This window comes from Colias croceus, chromosome 1 (assembly GCF_905220415.1).
Source record: "Colias croceus chromosome 1, ilColCroc2.1".
Lineage (NCBI taxonomy): Eukaryota > Metazoa > Arthropoda > Insecta > Lepidoptera > Pieridae > Colias > Colias croceus.
The window spans coordinates 5,366,532-5,387,720 of NC_059537.1; the positions used below are offsets into that span (position 1 = coordinate 5,366,532).

The following is a 21,189-nucleotide window of genomic DNA, read 5'->3' on the forward strand; positions in this document are numbered from 1 at the left end:
TTTTGGTGTTGAGTGAATAATTTGATAACAATGTAAAGATGTACCGGGAAAATCGATTAATTAAAACATTTCTTCAGGAATGAATATCAACAAACGTTTATAAAAGTATGTAGAATGAGTCAGCGAGAAATATAATTTTATAAGAATTACACAGGATCTGTTTCAGAATAATTGAAAATATACACATAGTTACAGCAGATGCATTAACAACACGAGTAGGTAGGTAGTGTGACAAGATAATTAGGAGAAAAAGAGGAGGAATGACTTTTAGAATAATATGGTAGACTATCTTGGATGAATGCATGTTACCTATACCAACTATAATTATGCATCATCTAGCTGTTACTAAGCGCATATATCGCGATATTTTGCGATAAACAGAAAATTAGCATTGTCATGAATGTAGGCCAAATGTATACAAACAATGTGTGGACAAATCAAGCTATGAATCGCTGTGGGTTAGCATAAATGGTCACGTAAACATTATAAACGTACGTTCGTGAGTGCGTGGCGTTGTTTTGTCCTGTTCACTGTGATTAAAATGATTTTATTGTAAATAAACAATGTGTTATGTTTGAATGCAGTCGCGAATACAGCGCCTCACGGCGGCTGCCGGCCGACTGAGCGGCGAGCGTCGAGTCGCGAGAGAAAATGTGGGGGCGGGCGCATGACGCCAACGTCAAACATAATTCAACATTGAAAATAACTAGGGGTTACTAAAGCGATTAAAATTATTTGCTTACTAAAGAAATGCGCTTTGGTTTCCCTTTCATTAAAGGAAAGCATTAATTTAGACTTAACTAACAATTTATGTGCTAATTTTCCATGCTCTTGGTATCACTTTAGACAAATATTTTTAATAAATTATTATTCTAGCGAACTATAGGTAAACTGCAACAGTGCATCAATGGTTGTATTCAAATGAATTGTATTTGGTGCTGACATAATCAATGATTCTGCACTACAGAATGAACGAAATACCAACGTCACTATAATATAGGAGAGCTTCAGGTAGAGACGTTGTTATAAAGTCCTAAATCTTAAAAAATTCAACATGTATTAATAAAGGGCATTTTTTATAACTGATTCTATTACTATAAAGTTCTATTATTTATTGAACATTGTACCAATATTTGAAAGAGGTTTTGGATTTGTCAAAATGGAAATAAAGCTTTGACCTTCACGAAGGTGTTGATTAATTTATCATGGAGTTTATCAATAGAGTTCTCCTCGATTTCACTAACGCATTATTAATAATAAATATTTACTGTACGCAAAATTTTATAGTTGTAACTCAATGCGTGGTTGCATTTGAGACCAAAATTACTATACTTACCTGGTGCATTCAATAAGTACCTAGCCTCATCGCCAGAGGGCGCTATTGCTTCAAAATAGGTTTACCACGGTGTAGCTCATTCTTTTTTAATTATTTTATTTAATTTTCATTCCAATCCCTTTATTTGTTTTAATTTGACAACCTATGGAAGCGAACGTGTCGATCGGTTTTACAAAAATGGAAAAAGAGCAATATCGTTCGGTGATTCGATTCCTATTTTTGGACGGGAAAGAGCGTATCGAAATCAAAGACCGCTTGGATGCTGTGTACGGTGACTCTTCTCCATCGAGAGCCACCGTCAAGAATCGGTTCAACAAGTTTGCACGTGGCCGTACATCGGTTTTTGATGAACCACGTCCAGGTGCACCAAAAACAGCTGCTATGGAGGAAAACAATAAAAAAATCCATGATCTCGTATTGACAGATCGCCGATTGAAGGTTCGGGAGCTAGCTGAGACTGTAGGCATTTAAGAAGGAACAGTCAATCATATTCTTCACGGGGAACTCGGCATGAGAAAGCTGTCGACGCGATGGGTGCCGCATTTACTCACACCGTAAAACAAGCGCAACCATGAGTCCACGTCGGAGACGTGTTTGGCGCTGTTTAAGCGGAATCCAGGGGATTTTTTGCGTCGTTTTGTGACGGTCGATGAAACCTGGATTCACTGATACACACCAGAGACCAAGGAGCAATCAAAACAATGGATCCATACCGGGGAATAAATCCAAAGAAGGCGAAAACTGTAAAATCGGCCGGAAAAGTTATGGCCACCTTTTCTGGGATTCACAAGGAGTTATCTACATCGATTACCTCGAGAAGGGTAAACCAATTACAAGGCTTTACTATGCCGATTTATTGGACCGATTCGACGCCGAATTAAAGAAAAAACGACACCATCTGGCTAAGAAAAAGGTGCTGTTTCACAACGACAACGCACCAGTTCACACGTCTGCCGTTGCCATGGCCAAATTGGTCGAATTACGCTACGAATTGCTGCCTCATCCACCGTATTCTCCAGACTTGACCCCTGGTGACTTCTTTCTGTTTCCTAATCTGAAAAAATCCCTCGCTGGGAATAGATATGGATCAAATGAGGAGGTTATCGCTGCCACGGAGGCCTATTTTGCAGAGTTTGAGAAAACCTACTTTTTCGGACGGGTTAAAAAAGTTGGAGCATCGCTGGGCTAGGTGTATCGAACTAAAAGGAGACTATGTTGAAAAATAAATTGCCACTTTTCCAAAATTTTCGTATACTTTTTGTAGGCTAAGTATTTATTGAATCGCCCTCGTATAAGTAAAAGCTTATCCTTTCTTTTTTGATATTTATCACTCAAAGGAGACCTGTTTGGCTTATTTACATGATTAAATAATGTACAAAAAACCTATAAAAGACCGCATTCACGTAAAAAGATAAATTAAAAATATAGTAATAATGTTTTATATAATTATTAGGTAGGTACATAATATTATAGGATAGGCTTACATTTTTTCTTAGTTTTTTTAATTTCGTGTGTTTGAGCCGACGAATCGGTCGCGTTCACCAATTCCTGTAACATAATAGTACTAGGTACTTTGAAAATAATAACAAACAATACATATAAAATAAAATCATGATAATGTTAGTTTCTTATATACCTATCCATGAATTCTATGTAATAGCATCATACGTATCCCTAAAAAATTAAAGTAAAATAAGAATGTTTTACAGATAGACTATAAACCAAATAGAGTGGAATTAATCTGAAAAAATTAAACCTTACACAGCACAGTGTATATTATCAAGGCAGTTTAACCTTACTCGATTTTAATTGATAAAACATAAGTGTTATTATATTTTCAAGACAAGATCGTCAAAAACAATACCTACCTATTAAGTATTAATAGGCACAATTTTTATTTGTATTATTTTCGTGAATAGTTCAAAGCATGATGTTGATTCGGTGTACGTGTGTTTTAGTCTTTCGGAAACAAATAAAGAACATTGTTTATAAGCATGTAACTGACCTGACATATCTCATTCATTACAGATGAATATTTGTTTAATATTTCTGTTATTTAACGTCCTGCCACACACTCATTTCCGATTATAAAATAGTTTTTGAATTTTATTATAACCTGTATTTTAAATGTCATTGCAAAACATTGACGTCCGATTTACTTTTTATTGCGGTTATAACCAGGAATGCTAGTGTTTTCAAAGTAGTACTCTGTGGTAGTACTACATAAAATCACATAAATAAAGCCACCATTGATATTGGTCTCTATTGATTCAAGCAATAACAATCCAATAAAATCCCATCTAAATAAGGCGGAAGTTCGAAATAAAATCATACAATATTATAACTGCGAGTTTTTATAAAAATCTACGTGGCTCTATAATTGTATACTCACATTTAAAAATGTGAGAAGCGTAGCTGATAGCGAGGATAGAACATAGAGTTATAGGGTTGTAGTCTATTCAATTAAAAACATCTCTACTGAATAATGTATGAACTTGAAGTCAAGTAAATCATAGAATGTAATTAGTATTAAGGTATTTTGATAATAAATTTGTCTTTATACCTGAGATATATTATTTTCTGTCTTCTGAGTCTCTTAGAAAGGGATAAGGAAAGGGGTTACCTAATTACAACGACGCTATCGTGAAATAAATGTAGATACATTTCAACAAATCTTTTTATTTTATATTTATTGTGTACAAACATTACTCTCAACTCGCTTTTTATTTAACATTTAACATATTATATTTTTTCTTGTTGGGCACTTTTCACTTCTTCAATACGAGTTGTGTTATAAATAGATAACTTAATGTGTACCTACTATGAATTATTCTTTATTATACCGGTTGCATCTTTATGCAATTTATTAGTAATGGATCACTTTCTATTTTAATGGACCAAGTTGTACCTAACCAAAAACATAGTAATTTTTATTACGATACAATTCGAACAAGTTGTGGTGGAAATGTCAGCATATCTGCAGCCGGTAGCAAATGTCAGTTATATGTATCATATTTAAGAGCAGCCTCAAGGGAGGCTTCAGTGACTATGATTTCAATGTTTTTAGGACAACACTTTATATAGAGTTTAGATAATATTATGTATAATCATGTTATTGGTACATAACAAGTGCATATAAATTAATATTATACAATAAGTTTATGCTGTTTATAATTCATAAATAATTTTTGAAAAAAAAGAAATACGAAAATAAAATGTAAATGATAATATATGTAGGTATTTTACCTGTTTCCTTGTATAGGTACAAGGCGAAAGTATATTAATAAGCCTTTTTTTGTTTCCCTGACAAAATTGGGATGACGCAAGAAATACAAAAATTGATTAAAAATTCCGAAGTTCAGGCATGGTTATTGGTATCTTAGTAAATTTTTTAATTAATTAAAACTACATGCTGATACATATATCAATTTCTTATATCTTATTGTCTCTTAATGTTTGTCCTTTCTAATACAAAACAATATCAGCTGCGATGAAAATATTTACAATCGACACACCATTATACCAATATACAATGTTATTCTTTATTGAGCTATAAAATATTTGACTTTTCAATCGCAATAACCATTTACAGAAAAATAGTATGTATGTACAATTTGTGGTGAATTATATTGTTAAGTAGGTATATTAATTTAGGACGATGATTAATTTCGAGTCAATTTTATTCTACGTTATAATAACGTGTTGTTACCGCATAGTGTACTCCATCGAAACGTTAGGATCTACAAATCTAAAGGTCAGTATTAATTTAATACGTATATATAATAATATGTATATTGTATATTGATATCGTCTAGTTCCGATTTCACAATCAGTGAATGTCCTTCGTCTGCGTATCAGTTTTAAGCTCTTGGATTGCATTTGTCTGGTTCTTAATGCTAGTAATTGAGAAGTCAACAGTATTTTATGAATGTATAGATTGTACATGCAAAACATTTTTCGTGAGTATGATAGATGTTATGTTTGGAAACGCTGAACTTATTTGGATGATATTTTCTTAGGAGTAAAGTTTAAGATATTTGCTATCCTAAATATTATGGGATATTGTTGTTATCTATTTAAAATATTTTTCTTGTAGAAAGGCGATGTAAATGGAATCAATGTATTTATTATAATTATCATTAGCCTAAATATCTTCTAAATATATTTTGACATAAGTCAATATTATTTTATAAACATTTGCAGCATAATGAAACAGAGAAAGCAGTCCATTTATTTTCCATAATAACAATAGACAGATTGGGTGAAATTAATGAAACAGAAATGAGTAGGTCACTTCTTCGTGTTAAGAGGTCCAGCGATGGTGCAGGTACGATTATCTACCATATTGATTTTGATCTATTCTATTTTTTTTCTACCAAATTTAAAAAATTAGGATATTCTCGATTCGACTGTTAGGTACCTACTATTACATCAGATCTTTTGACTGGATAAACCGATTTTGATGATAATTTTTTTAACTTCAAAGCTATTTCCTTTCTGTTGATCTCATTTTTTCCACTTCTGACTATTTTTCTGAGTAAAACTTTTTGTCAAAAAATCGTTATTTATATCCTACCCGTATTTTGTGTACCTACGTACAAAATGCGATCTACATATTTTTTAACTAATATTAATATTTTCTTTTTTTGTAAGATTTTGGACACGGCACGGGACTAGTTAATCAGACTTATCATATTTAAACAAAAATAAGACAACTCCTGGATTATCATAGGATTTATTCGTCATTTCAGGTAAATTCGCGCAAGCCGCAAAAGGATCAAACATAAAATCTCTGCGCATGTTCTTGCAACTTTTCAAGAACAGTTGGGATAGCGCGTACGTTGGAGGCTCTCATCCCTTACACCCTAACGTCCCTAAAGCGGTTGTGAGCTTGTACAAACTGAGGATTGTTGATTACTTCTTTCCTCACATCGGAGAAGACCCAAGGAAGAACGGCTAATGAATATTTTGTTGTATTGGATTGTGTTCGATAGGTCATGTTATTTGCTGAATATAATAGACTATCCAATATCCATATAGGTATTTTTGTCCTAGTGTTATACGTAAAAGAATAAACTATAATTACATTTAAGTATTCAGTTCATTAGTGAAACTATTTTATATACATACATTCATTTCGAAATGATTTTTGCTTGTGATAATGATGTTTGATGAAATTTTTAAAATTATCAAATTAAGACAATTTGTAGGATGCTTGTGAAAAATTGTATTGTTCTTTTATATGTTACCTAGTTTTCAGATATACATCCGTATGTATGTAAGGTACAGTGAAGAATTGTTTTTATGAAGTAACTATATTTGCGTAATTAATTCTTATGTCTGTAACCTGACATCTATGTATCTTAATTTTAAGATATATGTGGTCACACGAAATGAATATTACAATACCAATGTTACATGGATATAAAAAAATATTGTCTATGCTAGAAATGATCACTGCACTTACAAACATTAATTGTCAATTATATTTTTCTCCTTTTAAAATAATTGTATTTCACTTTCAACAATGCACAATATTTCGTACAAAAATATTGCCAAATAAAATTTAAATGTACAGGTATGTGAAGCACTTGTGAAATAAATGGGTCGGTAATTTGTTTTGTTTTCGTTTATAATCTCAGTAGGTACGTGCACATCTGACGTTATGCAAGATGCAAGTATATTGAATACAAATCTTGTAGACATATCTAGGTGTTTTCTTTCTACGTTTCGGGTGGGTGTTATCGAGTAGATATAAAAGAGTCGTCATTAATGCATGTACACATCTCGTTATTGTGCCTCCGAGATGAAGGTACGAAAACATTTAAAGGACACTTGCTCCGTTTACGTTAAGAATGTGAACTCGTTTATTATAAAATAAAATGTTGTTCGGGAATTTTATTTGAAGAGTTAATATGTATGTGTGATAATTAAGAGTTTGTTATTTATGTTTTTATGATTATTTAGGGAATAATATTGCTGGTGTGTGCTGCGATTAGTTATGCGCGGGGAAGTGCCGTGGCGTGGCCTGGAGCCATCCACTTAGGCGCATCCGTTGTCAAAACTGTCATCCCACCTCAAGTTAAAGGATTTGCTTATTCGACCAGCCAATACATTAATTCTGTAAGTATTTTTTGTTATCGTTTTTGTGGTAGCCTGAGTTGTAATTATTCTGTAGCTAACTTCTTAACTATTTTATTTTACTGAAAATATTTCAATAAATATATTTTTTGATACCTGTATAGCTAACTAGTTAATGTATCCAGTTTGATCGTAGTGGAAAAACAATGCACTACGATCAATACAAATTCAGATGTTTATTTCTTCTATGAAAGTTGTAATAATGTGAATTTTTCATTTAAATTCAAGTGTTATTATATATTTAACAAAAAATCTTTATAAGTTTGAGTTTTGTTATTAGGTACCTATAACTATCACTTAAGTAATTTCTTATTTGTTTGTATTATTTTCAGGCACCACCATACCTTTCTTACCAGCCACAAATCAGTTACCAAATACCACAGTATGGAGTTTATCCTTCATTTCCGAGTGTTCCATCATACCAACCAATACTGCCACCTTCTTACTACCCAGGTTCCAGTGTCTTGATACCATCTCCATCTCCAAACCCGATCCAACCGCCCGCGGGATTCCCTAGTGCGCCATCCCCACCATCAGCACCACAACAACCTCAAGGATCACCATTTCCACCTTCCCAAGACGCTGGAGATGAAGATACCGCAGTAATTGACTCAGCAGAATTCGGCCCTGGACGCCAACAATCCTCGCAATCATCGCAGTCCTATGATACAAGGAACATGCCTGAATACCCACAAATTCCTCAATATCAAAATGGTCAACAGGCACAACAGGCACAACAGGCACAACAGGCACAACAGGCACCACAGGCCCCACAGATCCCACAGGCCCCACAGCCACCACAGATTCCACAGATTCCGCAGATTCCACAAATTCCTCAATATCCTCAATATCCCCAATTTCCTGGTTCTTCTGGAATCGGTCAATTCCCGCAATTCCCTCAAATCAGTCAGCCACAGCCCCCACAGTTCCAACCTAATCAGCCTTTCGCACAGAACCCACAGATTCCACAGTTCCAACCCAACCTTCCATTCCAGCAGAATCCTGCATTCCCACCTTTCCAACAATCACCTCAACAACAGCAACACCAACAACAGCAGCAACAACAGCAACTACAACAACAACATCAACTACAACAACAACATCAACTACAACAAGAACAGCAACTACAACAACAACAGCAGCAACAACAGCAACTACAACAACAACAGCAACTGCAACAGCAGCAACAAAGTGGTTTTCCATCATCGCCAAATGGAAACCAAAACTTCAATGACGAAGATACGATATCTGTAGAATCTGTCTAATGCGCATAGACGAGTAATCCATAAGAGGCTTTGTGTTGTAATTGCTATTGTTTTGAGACATTAAAACTTATTAATGTTTCTAGGCTGTTCAAATAATGCAATTGACATTTGCCGCGTATATGGCCTGAATTTTAAGTAGTATTTTAAATAATGATTCTAGTGCAGAAGATTAGAATCAATCACGTCTCACTTATGTATAAGTAATTGGCGAATTAAAATTTGCATTTGCAGGTTAATTCCCTTAAGTTTGAACTATTTTATACTTTTTTATGTACTAAAGTCAATATGATAATGAATGAAAATCATAAATATACTGATAAAACGTTTAATATATTTTTTTATTTTCCTTATTTTCAAACTACCAAAAACCAGGTGAACGCTCTACTATCCATTTTGAGAAGTCTCTGTAAGTGGTATTTTTGCCGTTGAGACCTAGTCCAAAATAGAAAGTGTATGGAAACCATTCAGTGTTGAAAGTAATTGTTAAGTTATATCCACCGACTCCCTCTATTAAAGGCGTTACCAGACGATTTGGCATTAAAAGACGAGCACACACAATTGTACACTCGATTCCAGCTGATATCTGTAATAAAACACCATATAACACGATACACATTCAGAAGTTACGCCTAAATAAGTAAAACAGGTCAGCAACAAAAAAAAAACGGTTTGGAATGATTAAAAAGAAAAAAATATATGATCTAAATATAAGCATTGCCGTTTAAATATAACACCACATTAATTCATTTAAAATAGCAAATGTGCAATTAAGATTAAGAACAACGTTTTGTGTTTCTTTACCTTCATAATGATATTCAGTTTCCCAGGAGGATCAGCGTTTACTTCAAAGTTTTCAGAATAAAAGAATGCCGTAGTGCTTTGTTTTTTTAAGCTTTTGAAACACATATTTCCCGATACATATGTTCGCGCTCGCCACCCAGATCGTTGAGGTTTTCTTGCTCTTAAATATCCTTTGTTTATTCCCATTGCTGAAAGTTTTTTTTATCTTATTATGTAAGGCTATTTTATAGTACACTTCACATATGCAGTTACTCAAATCGTAGCGTTAATTACATCAATGAAGCTGTGAAGAAATTTTGTTTGTTTGGATGTTAGTTCATGTATAAATTAAGAGATAATGTTGTTATTGTTAAATCTATTTCCCAGGCGGATTAAATAATATGTACTAAATACAACAATGGTTCAAATTACGAAATACTCTTATAAAATACATTCATCTTTCTACACTAAGCTAATTAACATAATTTTGAATATACTTCCGTCAACAGTTATTAATAAAGACATTTTTTAATATTATAAAAATATGGAATGCATTCGTATCAACGTTAGCAATGTAGCTCACCAGGACCGCCCTCAACTAACTGAAAAGTTTCTGGATATGGCCGCGGTAAAACATTAGCGGTGATGTAGTTAATAATCCAATTTACGTATGGATAAACGTCAATATAAAGAGGTGGTTCTTTGTTCAATCTATTCCTCATAGAACGTCGGTTACATGGGGCTCCACCAGCGGCAATCCCCATGAGTTGGAAGGTGCCTTCGAGTGCGTGGGTGACTAAGGGAGCCCCTGGACGAATGCCACATCCAGAACTACATAACACGTGGGTGACACCTTCGCTGCCCAGTTTCTGCAATCGTTCTTATTTTTTTTATTTCAAGATCAATGAGGGAAACAATATTATGATATTGGCCTTAAAAATCCAAAATCACAAAACAAAACTGATGCAATCATTAAAATGATTACATTAATGCGGTCATTTCATAAATTCAAAAAATAGGTCATTTAAAATTTACTTGCGGCGTTGAAAACTTTGAAAAATAAATATTTTTATAAAAAAAATACAAAGAATATTTCTCTGCTAGTTCTCTAATGAGGTTTGTAAGAAAGTATGTTAAGTGTGTAGTATATCAAAAATCTTACGCTGCGCATTCGTAATTTTCTGCACTCTTTGTGCGTATAAAACTTTAATGTCTTTTTTGCCATTTTCTCAGAGTCAAAGTCCCTTGGTACAGCTAAAAAATATGAGATAGTAAATACTTATTTGTTCACTTAATATTGTTTTAAGCACAGGTTTTAAGGGTAACGATAAACACAATTAAAAGAGGTTTTGCTAAATAATAATAAATGATTTATCTATAATAAATAAACTTACAACTTAAGTAATCAACCATGAAAACAAATTTGTTCCTGCGCTTCTTTTCACGCTCGTCAATTGAGGGCAAACATATAGGTATCATATATTCTGAAATTTACACAAAAACAATAAAATATAAAAATGGGAAATATTAAAAAAAATAAGCTAACATTTATTCTTCATGAAATTAAAACGAATTGTCGTATCGACTGTCGTCGCATAACATACATACAGCATATACTTTTATGAAAAAAGAGTTCATGCATTAAAACAATTTACATAATATTACAATTTATATTAAAGCTTAAATATTGTAGAGAAACAGTAGCATTATTTACAGATATAGATACAGTGCAATACACGATATAGCTTACGTGATTTAACCGGCCTTAAAAGCTTCACTAAAGCGAGACTGTTGCCAACTCCAAATCTGCAGCAGATGTTTTTTTCAAATAAATGACATATTATGGATAAGTGTAAAAAAACGTTCCTTTAAATAAACAAATATGGTTATTTTAGGAACATTTTTAACAGAGGATACATCTCTACATTTATAAAGCTGTTATTATAAGAGTTTGGAATAAAAATATATAAGACAGGATGAATAAGTAAATGCTTACATTTATTTTTAAATGTAAGCCAGCTTTAGCGAAATGTAATAATTGCAATTTTGATATGACTGTTACTCAATGTACCTAGAATACTCAGGATGTGGGCTGATATCTATAAGAGGGATCTCCAGATAAGCTCTCGGACACGACACTCCCATTTTCGTCTGTGATCGAGTGAGGCCGCAATCTTCTTCATCTCGAACGTAGTCCCCAAACAAAACATTGCCCCTGGGAAAATGTTCTCGTGATTACGTCATAACAAATATTCTCATCTCTAGGTACACGTGGGAAATTATTAAATAAACAAAAATATTGTTTTCCTAATTATTACATTACCTATACGTGTTGATCAAATATTATGAACAGCAATAGTAGAAGAAGAGGGTACTGGAGTTTTTTTTCTAATTTGTGCTTTTAGGTTGTTGAGTATTTTAAGAATACAATTCTGTTAGGTTGTTATGTAAGTATTGTTCACGATTTGGGCCAATCGTGGATGCTAAAATCGCGAAATATTCACAATTTAATGGTCGTCAAACTTTCCCAATTTCATGAATTACTAATATTTTAAGAAATTTTAAGATTCGGCTTCATTATGATAAATACGAGTTTCGCTTATACATTTCGTTTTCGTTTATACACGCAGTTATAATATCAGATTAATTTATAAAAATAAGAGTGATCGATTATACGCTTTTACTTACAGTTTATAGTTTTTGGGTAAAAGTAGCATGTCAGTGGCAGTGCCTATCGCGAATTGTTTATGTACCAAAACTACTCTCGGAGCCTTGCTGTGATGCGGCAAGCCTGTGGTAACTAAACAGAAAATACACATTCACTAAAAAACTTAGAAATGATACATGTAGGGTAATTTCTTAGAATTTCTTGACGTCTTGAATGTTCAACGTGGTAATGCTAATAAGAATCTTGTATAAAAAAAGATTTTCATTAAAAGTAACAGGTATTTAATTAGTAGGTATGTCTAACAATGATATTAAAAAGACTTACCATGAAGATACTGAACAAAGCCAAGCCACGGGAATGTACGCTCTTTAAGTACACCGTCTGGAGGCTTCAAGCCGAAATCATCATGACACGTCGAGAAATCGCGCACCATACATTTTGTTGATAAAATGTAACCTGAAAATTCGACACATTTCGAAATATTTTTGAATTTTCATCCTTACCTAATCGGTCTATCAATGGTTTTATTTATAATTTAAGAAGAACTCAACGAAAATATTATCAAGATGACGAAAGCAAGTTATCATAATCGCATAATATATCCAGTTTTAATTTAGTGAAAAATAGAAACTAACACAATACTACGGTGATAATACGCAGCATTGATCCTCACTAAATTTTGTTAGAATGCGAGTAAGATTGCATCCAATCGTTTGTAAACATTTTTTTGTTGTGAGCAGTTTGCTATGTGCACAATGGAAATACCTTATAATGTTTTGCCATATTTACTTGTCCCCCAATATCGATTGCAAAAAAAAACTGTGAAAATAATTCAAGAAACTTTATCAATCATAGTTGGGCGTTGGTTGATGAAAATGTTCGAGTTTCCTTATTCCTGTAAACCACGCTAACCATAAGCACCATCATAATGATAAGCTATCTATTTGTAAAGATTTGATAAATTTGAATAAAACTTAGGTTCTGGACAGAATTGCAATATAACAAAAGTATCCCTTTAAACGGTAACCGACACCTTTTGGCTTTTACCTTACAGTCTAAAAGATCAAAAAGCTCGAAAAAGCAACATGTTTTATTAAAATAATGGTACCTCCGTACCTACTATTTGATCCATGTGATCTTAAATATTATTTTTCCTTGGTTATGTTGAAAAAATTATATTGCATAATATTTATCTATATTATTGTGTTTTCGTTATAATAGTGCCAGATAAAAGATAGATCGTCAACGGGAATTGTGCTAACCCTTTGTTTTAAGGATTGCAATCAGTTAAAGATTAGGCCATATATGACACACTACGAATTTTAAGCAAACACTTGCTTTGCAAATTTTTGACAGGAGCTCTCTTTTTTAACAAATTTTTATTTAAAACTAGCGGTCCGCCCCGGCTTCGCCCGTGGTACATATTAACGTTTTCTCTACATAAGAACCATCCTCGTACTTCAAGGAATATAATAAAAAAAGAATTATCGAAATCGGTTCAGCCGTTCTCGAGTTATGGAATTACAACGAAAAGTGGCATTGATTTTTATATATATAGATTTACCTGCATGCTAATATCACACAATTATTGTAACTACCGTCTTTTTAAATATCATTTTGGCTCCATCATGCACATTAGGTATCATTATCGTAGTAAGGGTTTAAAATTATGCAAGGAACTCTATCATTTAGGCCCGATTTTTCAATCCTTGGTTAAAACTTATCCGTCCAATAAAATATTACAGGATAATATTAAAATGTCACCATTAAACTGTCAAATCCGGGCAATTAGAATACATTTTTGAAATGTTTAATACGATAACTGAAGAATAAGTTTTAAGCAACGATTGAAAAATTAGCCCTTACTCGAATAAAAAAATATATCTACATAATGAAGTAAAACAACTGTAATTATTTAATTAGTCTTTATTTCGTGCAATGTGTATGTAATCGTTCAAAATCGGTTAAAATGGTAGAACTCAAACACGAAGTTGGCGGGAACCAGCAACGTTTTAGCGAGATAGAACTCATGTATCTCATATCTGTTGATCGTATTCATCATCAAGTAGTGAACAGTTCCTTGACAGTAGTATAGAGGAAGGCGGCTCTTGTAAAATAAGTATCTTGAAGGCACGTACATCTTCATGACTACACATTGGTGGCGAAACTTCTGTGTATGTTTCTTTGCTAACAGCTGAAAAAAAATGTTTTTTTAAATAAATGTCCCCTTTTTTCGTGTCATAAAAACGGGAAAGACTAGAGAGGTGTAGTAGTGTAGTGTAAGGGTATTAATAAAGAAGGAAGTCTTTTTGTACTTAATTAGAATTAGAATGCATTTGCAGATCCTTTTTATCTGCACATTTTAATATTTCTCTGCCTCTAATTAATACAATCCAAATATCCTATCCTATACTATATTTCCTATACTAGTTTAAAATTAACATTAATTGAAACTAACATTATCTTTTTTGATATAATTATCTCTAAATAGTATTTTAATTATAAAAAAGCATGAAAAATACATACGTAAATGTAAGTCACGTGCGTGCTTTTCCAGTCTGGGAATGTTATATTCACGGACTTTTTTAGATATCGATGATTAACTATATCCCGAGTACAGTATCCGAATTTGTATATATTATTTAGGGTATCTGAAAAAGAAGATAACATTAGAAACTTTATAATGATTTTATTATTTTTATATTACTATATCCACAGTAATATGGCTAAATACACGTAGGTAAACGATTTGAATATTAATATTCCTACGGTTTTTAGTTCATAAGGGCTACTTACTTCTGGGCAAAAGCTCATCACTTTTATCTCGACCTTGCGACGGGTCGTCATCATAATACGATCTCAATGCATAATTAGCCTGGTTTGCAGGCACAGCTCTCCAGCCGTCAACTAAATAAACATTGAATTCATTGTAATGGGATGTTCGAAAAGCATGATCAAATAATGAAAACAGCGTTCTTGAAAATTAAAATTACTTAATTGGAAATAACATATTAAGAGTAAATTATCTAGATAAAAATTACTTACAAATATGCTTACGTACTAAAAAACTGTTGATTAAAACATAAAAATACATACCAAGTTGAAGAAAAATGTGGATAAAAATTAAAGTGATTGTCCATTTTCTTTTAAGTAACACGGTCATTACGATGATCTGTATTCAATTCAGCGTTTCAAGTGAATTGTATTGACTAAATATGCAATGGATTCGTACACAATTTTAGGTAAATAACAAACACTTTTTATGTACACGTATGTTTATTTCAGAACTACAGAATATTGTACATTTTAGAAACATTTTCAACTATGTACTTGAAAGACTTGTAATACTCTCTCTTGGTGTGCTACCTCTAAATTGTGGCTTCATCAATGTAACCCACAAATTACGCGTAATAGGGTCACATATTACAAAATATACAAATAATACAAAACCTTGCAATGTGGACGTTAAACAAAAGAAGTAAGACCATATTAAATTGGAGGTAAATGAAAATATACCAAATATCCAAGTAAGTCCTAAGAGAAAGAATAAAAATATCGACAATCGCAGTTGCGCTCCTATAAGATCTATATCGTTAGCTCTCATTTTGCCATCAGGTCCATGAGAAATCGCATAGATCACAGAAATGAATAAAATTATATTAATCATTAAAATTATACATATTGGCACGACGACAGTCACAATTAAAAAGAAACCAGTAGGATAACATATCGCATACTCATTTCTGGTCATAGGCAGATTTGGTATATAATTTTCTTTATCCAAAATCAGAATAATAATAACAGGAATCAGAGGAATTCCCCATCCTATTAAAGTGAATTTTATCATAAATCTGGAAGGACGATGTACGCCCAAAACACGAACGTACCGGGTAAATTGTAGAGATGCTGTAATTAACATCCACATAAAGCTAGCTAAAACAGAATAATGTAATAACGCACCAAGGAAAATGCATAGCGTTGCCTTGTCTTCATACATATAAAATGTTCCCTCTTTTTCAATAAAAATAGAATCATCTAAATTAAAAATAACTATAAGTATTAAAGGTAACGCAATAGCTGCAGTTAAATGCAATAGTACTTTTGTGCCAGCCTTTTTTCTCCACGCATGGAAAACAAATGCTGTTATCCAAATACCGGCAATTCCCAATAGCGATAAAAAACTTCCAATTAATGAAATTATGTTTAAAGGAGTAGTATTCATTTTATTCCTCGGATCTTCATCAGAATTAACCCGCTCTCGTATATTAATTAATTGACCAAAATGTGTCAGATGATAGCATTTACATATGCTAGTTTTATTTATTGTTTGTAATAAATAACATCCTTTATTAGACCAAAATCCAGGAATAATTTTATGAACATCGAAATCCCAGTAACCACAAGATCTTTTGTAGTCAGAAGAGTTTATATCTTTGAATATTAAAGGTATCGGATATTCTAAATTTGGCAAATAACCCGGTATTGATATACCTATTATGCGACTATTTACAGCATAATAAGTAGGATCAAGTGCTTGAAACACTGCATCACTATGATAAATATTAATAATTATCTGAATATCTTTCTCCACAGAAGTATTATTAACGCTATCGTTTCTAAGACATTTTAACGTATTTAAGACATCTTCCGGAATCCAGGTTGCAATTTCGAGATCTTTAATTTGCAACACTTCTTCATAAGTCGTGTTTTTATATAAAGGTATAACTTCTATGTCCATAAAACTACTGGAATTATTTGCATGCTGGATGGCAATTCCAGATATGTTGTTTTTGAAGGGATGACATATTTGTATTACAAAATGAGGTTGTATTGCTATTTCATATGCTGTGTTAGTTGCAGTCAAAAACCTGGGAGTGCCTCTTTGTGCTAACATTTCAATTATTCCTCCAATGGCGTCTAGTATTACATTTGTGGAATTAAGTGTCTGAGCTAATCTAAGATATGCATTATCAAGTATCATGATCCTGTTCATGATCCAGGCAGTATGTGAAATAGAACCCATATCTATAGAACTTTCATTTGTATGAGCCATGGTCAAAATGTGTTTTAAAGAAATTGATAAGTAGTATATATCCGCTGGAATTAATAAGCCGACGTCTTCAAGTGCTTGTCCTAAACCCACTGTAAGAAAGCGAAATGTTACGTTCTCGGGGATCCTTCCTTTAAAAAATTCATACAAGAATGTGGTAGTAGGAGATGGAGAATAATTTTGGTTACAGACTCCTTCAATGCGACCCCATTCGCTACCAAGAATATAAGATCCAAGACATCGTCTCTTCACTGGCAATCCATTAGCTTGTAAACAGAACTGTTTAGGAGCCGTTATATGGCCGATCATTGTTAATTCCCATTCCAGAGTCATACCATCAGAAAAAGAAGTGGAGGGCAAACAATACATCGAACTTGATATATTCACAAAAGTGTAATTATAATTTTGTAACTCACTCTTAGCAATATTCTGTAACTTTTCATAAACCGCCTTAATATTTTCTCCTTTGTCTTCAAATGTATTTTCTATTGAAATATGTAAATGTAACAATACTAATAGCTTTTGTGAAGCATAATCTAAAATTTCCATTAAAAGTACTTTATCAGCATTGAAAATAATTGTTATATTTTTGCGTAACTCTAACATCTTTGAATCCAGTTCATTTTGAACATCAGCGTTACTAAGAAAAACTTTTATAGCCAACGAGAATACATGCACATCATTGCCTTGAGGATTAACAATTATTTTATCAGTAGATATTAACGAAAAATTTTTTGAATGGCCTTCACACCAATATTGCGCTGACCGTTCCGTTATAAGGTCAATTATGTATACAATTTTTTCAATAACTAAAGAGTCATTGGGTGAAATAGAATGACTATTGTCTTTTATTTCTATGAAAGGAAGTTCATTTATATCAATAACCTGTACATAGCCTTTTGCATCTGTAAAACACTGAACACCAGTATCGTTTATGTGGTATTTCCATAAGCTTGTTGGATTATAAATTGTTAAATATATTATATTGTCAATGTCATTGTATTCAAAATCCAATTGGGGTTCCTCATATAACATTTGAGTTCGACAAGCCTTACAACGTAATTTGGTATCTGATGACCTTCTTGTTAATTTTAATGACCCTAAATCATTAACGGCAACGCGGAAATCTGAAAAAAGTGGCTTTAAAAATCCAAAGTCACCGTGATCCTTGAGATCATAATATGATGTCGAGAACCAACACCATTCACCGACCGATAGATCATATGAGTTGGCTATTTCTTTAAAAACATATCTACTTAAATCACTATCCACATCATCACCCATTGGAATACACGTATCATTTGGAAATTCTTCAAATGATAAGTTTTCAGAAGATGTTTCTATACCAAAACAAATGCTTGCATCGGAAGTAAACCTAACGCCGTGATAATTTTCTGGACATTTTGCTGGATAATGAATATTATTTGTATAAAAACATAAGCTTGGATATTCTATGAGACATAATTCTGTCGTTATTACTTGTAACTCTATATCTAGTAGTAGACAACTTTTGAATACAGACGTTTGCATCTTTAAATTGTTGTAACCTTCGACCTCTCTGCCCCACATCTGTCCCGGTGTATACCAAACTATAGGACTAAAAAGTCTTGATCTGCGTGCTGGCAACCAAAAGTATCTCGATATATTTTTTTCTTTAAGAGAATTGAGAATTGATTTGACATCATAGTCACTCAGTTCAGTAATAACTGAAGCACCTCCGTTATTTAAACACGGATAATTCCATGACGAAGTACGATGTACTTGGTAACAATAATCGGTATTATTGTCGGATACTCTCTCAAAACTAGGCGGACATAGTGATGATATTCTTCCAAAGTCTGAAATAATAAGGGTGTCGTAGCAGGGCCGTAGATCATTAGTGGAAGGTATCCAAGTGTTATTAATACAGTTTCTTGTGATTATATCATGCGCATCGTAGCACACGGGGTCAGATTTAATATCAGTGCCTTCTTCACTTTCAGGCCATCGCACAGATATTCCTTTTTCAGTCACTTCTTCTGAACATTTCTGCAATCACAAATTACTTATTAACACTAAACAAATATACTAAACAACATTTTGTTTTTTATTGAAATCACTATACCTGTAAACTGGGGCTCGAAAAAATTGATAATGTAATAATTATGCTCCACAGAACAAAATAGCGGAATATAAACATTTTTCATTTTATTCACAGAACATTGAAACTCAGATACGTTTAACAACAAACTGAGATTTGTGGACCTGCTTTTATTTTAAGTCCTATGTAAATATAAATGATAGGCGTACAAATACATGGTGTTCAATTTGGAAGAAGGTACGTAAAATGTAGCAAACATTTGGTATGTATGTATTTAATCTTCCATTAGATCTAAATAATAATTTAAAAATTATTTATTGTATTTATTAAATATTTTCTGTATTGAAGATCTGAAATTAAATTGTACTTACTGTGAATTTTCTCACGCTTTCATGAATTTCACGCCTGATTCCTTATTCATTTGTTCAAAATGTGTCTTGACAATGTGTTTAGTAATTATTATATAAACTTACTTATGAAATGTTAGTAAACAAAATTCAATTTATTTATAAATATTGCGTTTCATTCATCATATGAGTTTTCACACTACGCATTCCAATATAATACATATAAACAAGAGTGTGTTTGTTAAATCTTTTATAATTTTCTTGACTTTCTGTTATAATTCTAGTTCTCGCAATGCGAATGAAATTATTTTATATACATATCTTATTGAATTTAGGTAAGGTTTATTTCGTGTAACGTTGGCAGCATCTATATTATGCCGTGTACATTTTTATTTTCCTTTTATAAATTATTAGCAAATTTTGCTAAACAAATATTTAGCATTTTTTTTTAAGTGACATGAATTTAAATTTATTTTTCAGTAGCCAAAATAGCATCTTGGCAATATTTTACAGCAATTAGTGATTTAACATTAACAGGATCTGATAAAGAACCGGGTATGTCTAAATAAAATTCAATTTCTACTTTTAATTTTTTTACGATAATTAAATTTATTTCTGTATATTATAATTTATTTTTGTAAGTATATTTCTAATTATAAATCTTATAAGTATATAAAATTGTTATGAAACTTTATGTGCATATCGGGTAAGTCTGAAAATCGCACAACATCATTTTTATACCCCTAATACCTAAGTGATAGAGGTAGTGATAAGGTAGAACAACTTTAAAACAACGTTCGTCGGGACAGCTAATAATAATTTATAGAAAACTTCATAATATTTTCAGTTCGAATGCACAGTGAATACACTTTTGGGAATTGTAAACGGCGTGATATAAAATTGTTTGCTCATGTACACAAGGACCACATTGAAATCTTAGGAAAAGTAATTGTTCGAGTGAGTACAAAGTTTTTATTAGGAACTTACTATCATTTATCAATATGAATAACCAATCTTGTCCTATGTAACCACGATATAATAAGTAAATGAGTATGTATAGGTATAGGTTAATAAAAAGCGCTAAATGTGGCTAATTAGCCACATTTTACTTCAGCTGTCTCTTTTTAGAGTGCGTTTGTGTACTGTTTTTGAGAATGGAATGTAGTTTTGGTAACCTATCTCCACCTTTTTTATTATTGCAAATTGCAATGCAATAACTTCTTTAAAACCATTTCCTTGCATTTTTAGGGATGGTTGAAGATAATCAGAATGCCAACTTGCATCATCCTCCGAGCAATGGCGTTCGAAGAAGATCTGTTTAGAAGCACAACGTATAATTTTCAAATTTGCGTACCAAGAATAACGTATTGCCATTCGAAACATCGATATAAATACTTTTACTATGAGTGGTACATACCTCTCGACTTCATCGGTGGAATGAATTGGGATTTATACTTTTATGGGCCTCCAAACTTGGTCTGGCAATAAAACTTCCATTAGCTCTACCGATAAGAATTAAAAC

At 32.5% G+C, this 21,189-nt stretch overlaps 4 protein-coding genes across 6 annotated transcripts in view; 1 reads left to right on the forward strand and 3 right to left on the reverse strand.

The window, feature by feature from the left end:
* The window catches only part of LOC123697621 (cytosolic carboxypeptidase 1-like), a 77,945-nt gene extending 74,565 nt beyond the window's left edge, over positions 1-3,380 (reverse strand). For 2 of the 3 annotated variants that reach the window (XM_045644167.1, XM_045644166.1), the window contains exon 1: positions 496-614. Coding sequence is in view for 1 of the 3 variants with exons in the window: in XM_045644165.1 (XP_045500121.1) it covers positions 2,821-2,884; positions 3,342-3,359 (82 nt within the window). In the remaining 2 variants the exon portion in view is untranslated. Of the gene's footprint in view, positions 1-495; positions 615-2,820; positions 2,885-3,341 lie in introns of those variants that run through there. The other variant, XM_045644165.1, reaches the window with a different exon arrangement.
* A 3,740-nt stretch (positions 3,381-7,120) lies between these two features.
* On the forward strand, positions 7,121-9,071 carry LOC123690928 (putative uncharacterized protein DDB_G0271606). Its single transcript, XM_045635089.1, has 3 exons — positions 7,121-7,148; positions 7,304-7,459; positions 7,810-9,071. The coding sequence occupies exons 1-3, from the start codon at positions 7,143-7,145 to the stop codon at positions 8,740-8,742; spliced, it is 1,095 nt and encodes a 364-aa protein (XP_045491045.1). The 5' UTR covers positions 7,121-7,142; the 3' UTR covers positions 8,743-9,071.
* Positions 9,072-9,100: 29 nt separating this feature from the next.
* On the reverse strand, positions 9,101-12,623 carry LOC123700404. The gene is made up of 9 exons (XM_045647970.1): positions 12,515-12,623; positions 12,211-12,322; positions 11,594-11,737; positions 11,273-11,328; positions 10,917-11,006; positions 10,685-10,776; positions 10,106-10,391; positions 9,544-9,731; positions 9,101-9,325 (listed from the first exon to the last, which is right to left on the reverse strand). Exons 1-9 carry the CDS (start codon positions 12,621-12,623, stop codon positions 9,101-9,103), a joined length of 1,302 nt encoding a protein of 433 aa, XP_045503926.1.
* A 2,889-nt stretch (positions 12,624-15,512) lies between these two features.
* LOC123701224 lies at positions 15,513-20,660 on the reverse strand. Its single transcript, XM_045648998.1, has 3 exons — positions 20,655-20,660; positions 18,401-19,268; positions 15,513-18,367 (listed from the first exon to the last, which is right to left on the reverse strand). The coding sequence occupies exons 1-3, from the start codon at positions 20,658-20,660 to the stop codon at positions 15,513-15,515; spliced, it is 3,729 nt and encodes a 1,242-aa protein (XP_045504954.1).
* Positions 20,661-21,189: the final 529 nt, after the last annotated feature.

Excerpts from the sequence above, each read along its gene's own strand:
- LOC123701224 (XM_045648998.1), bottom strand. Across the intron at positions 18,368-18,400 it reads TTATGATCTCAAGGATCACG|ATTTCCGCGTTGCCGTTAAT; the intron begins GTGACTTTGGAT and ends CACTTTTTTCAG.
- LOC123700404 (XM_045647970.1), bottom strand. The coding sequence starts at position 12,623 with ATGGTGCGCGATTTCTCGACGTGTCATGATGATTTCGGCTTGAAGCCT. Across the intron at positions 12,323-12,514 it reads CTTTGTTCAGTATCTTCATG|TTACCACAGGCTTGCCGCAT; the intron begins GTAAGTCTTTTT and ends TTTTCTGTTTAG. Across the intron at positions 11,329-11,593 it reads CCACATCCTGAGTATTCTAG|ATTTGGAGTTGGCAACAGTC; the intron begins GTACATTGAGTA and ends CATCTGCTGCAG.
- LOC123690928 (XM_045635089.1), top strand. Across the intron at positions 7,460-7,809 it reads CCAGCCAATACATTAATTCT|GCACCACCATACCTTTCTTA; the intron begins GTAAGTATTTTT and ends TATTATTTTCAG.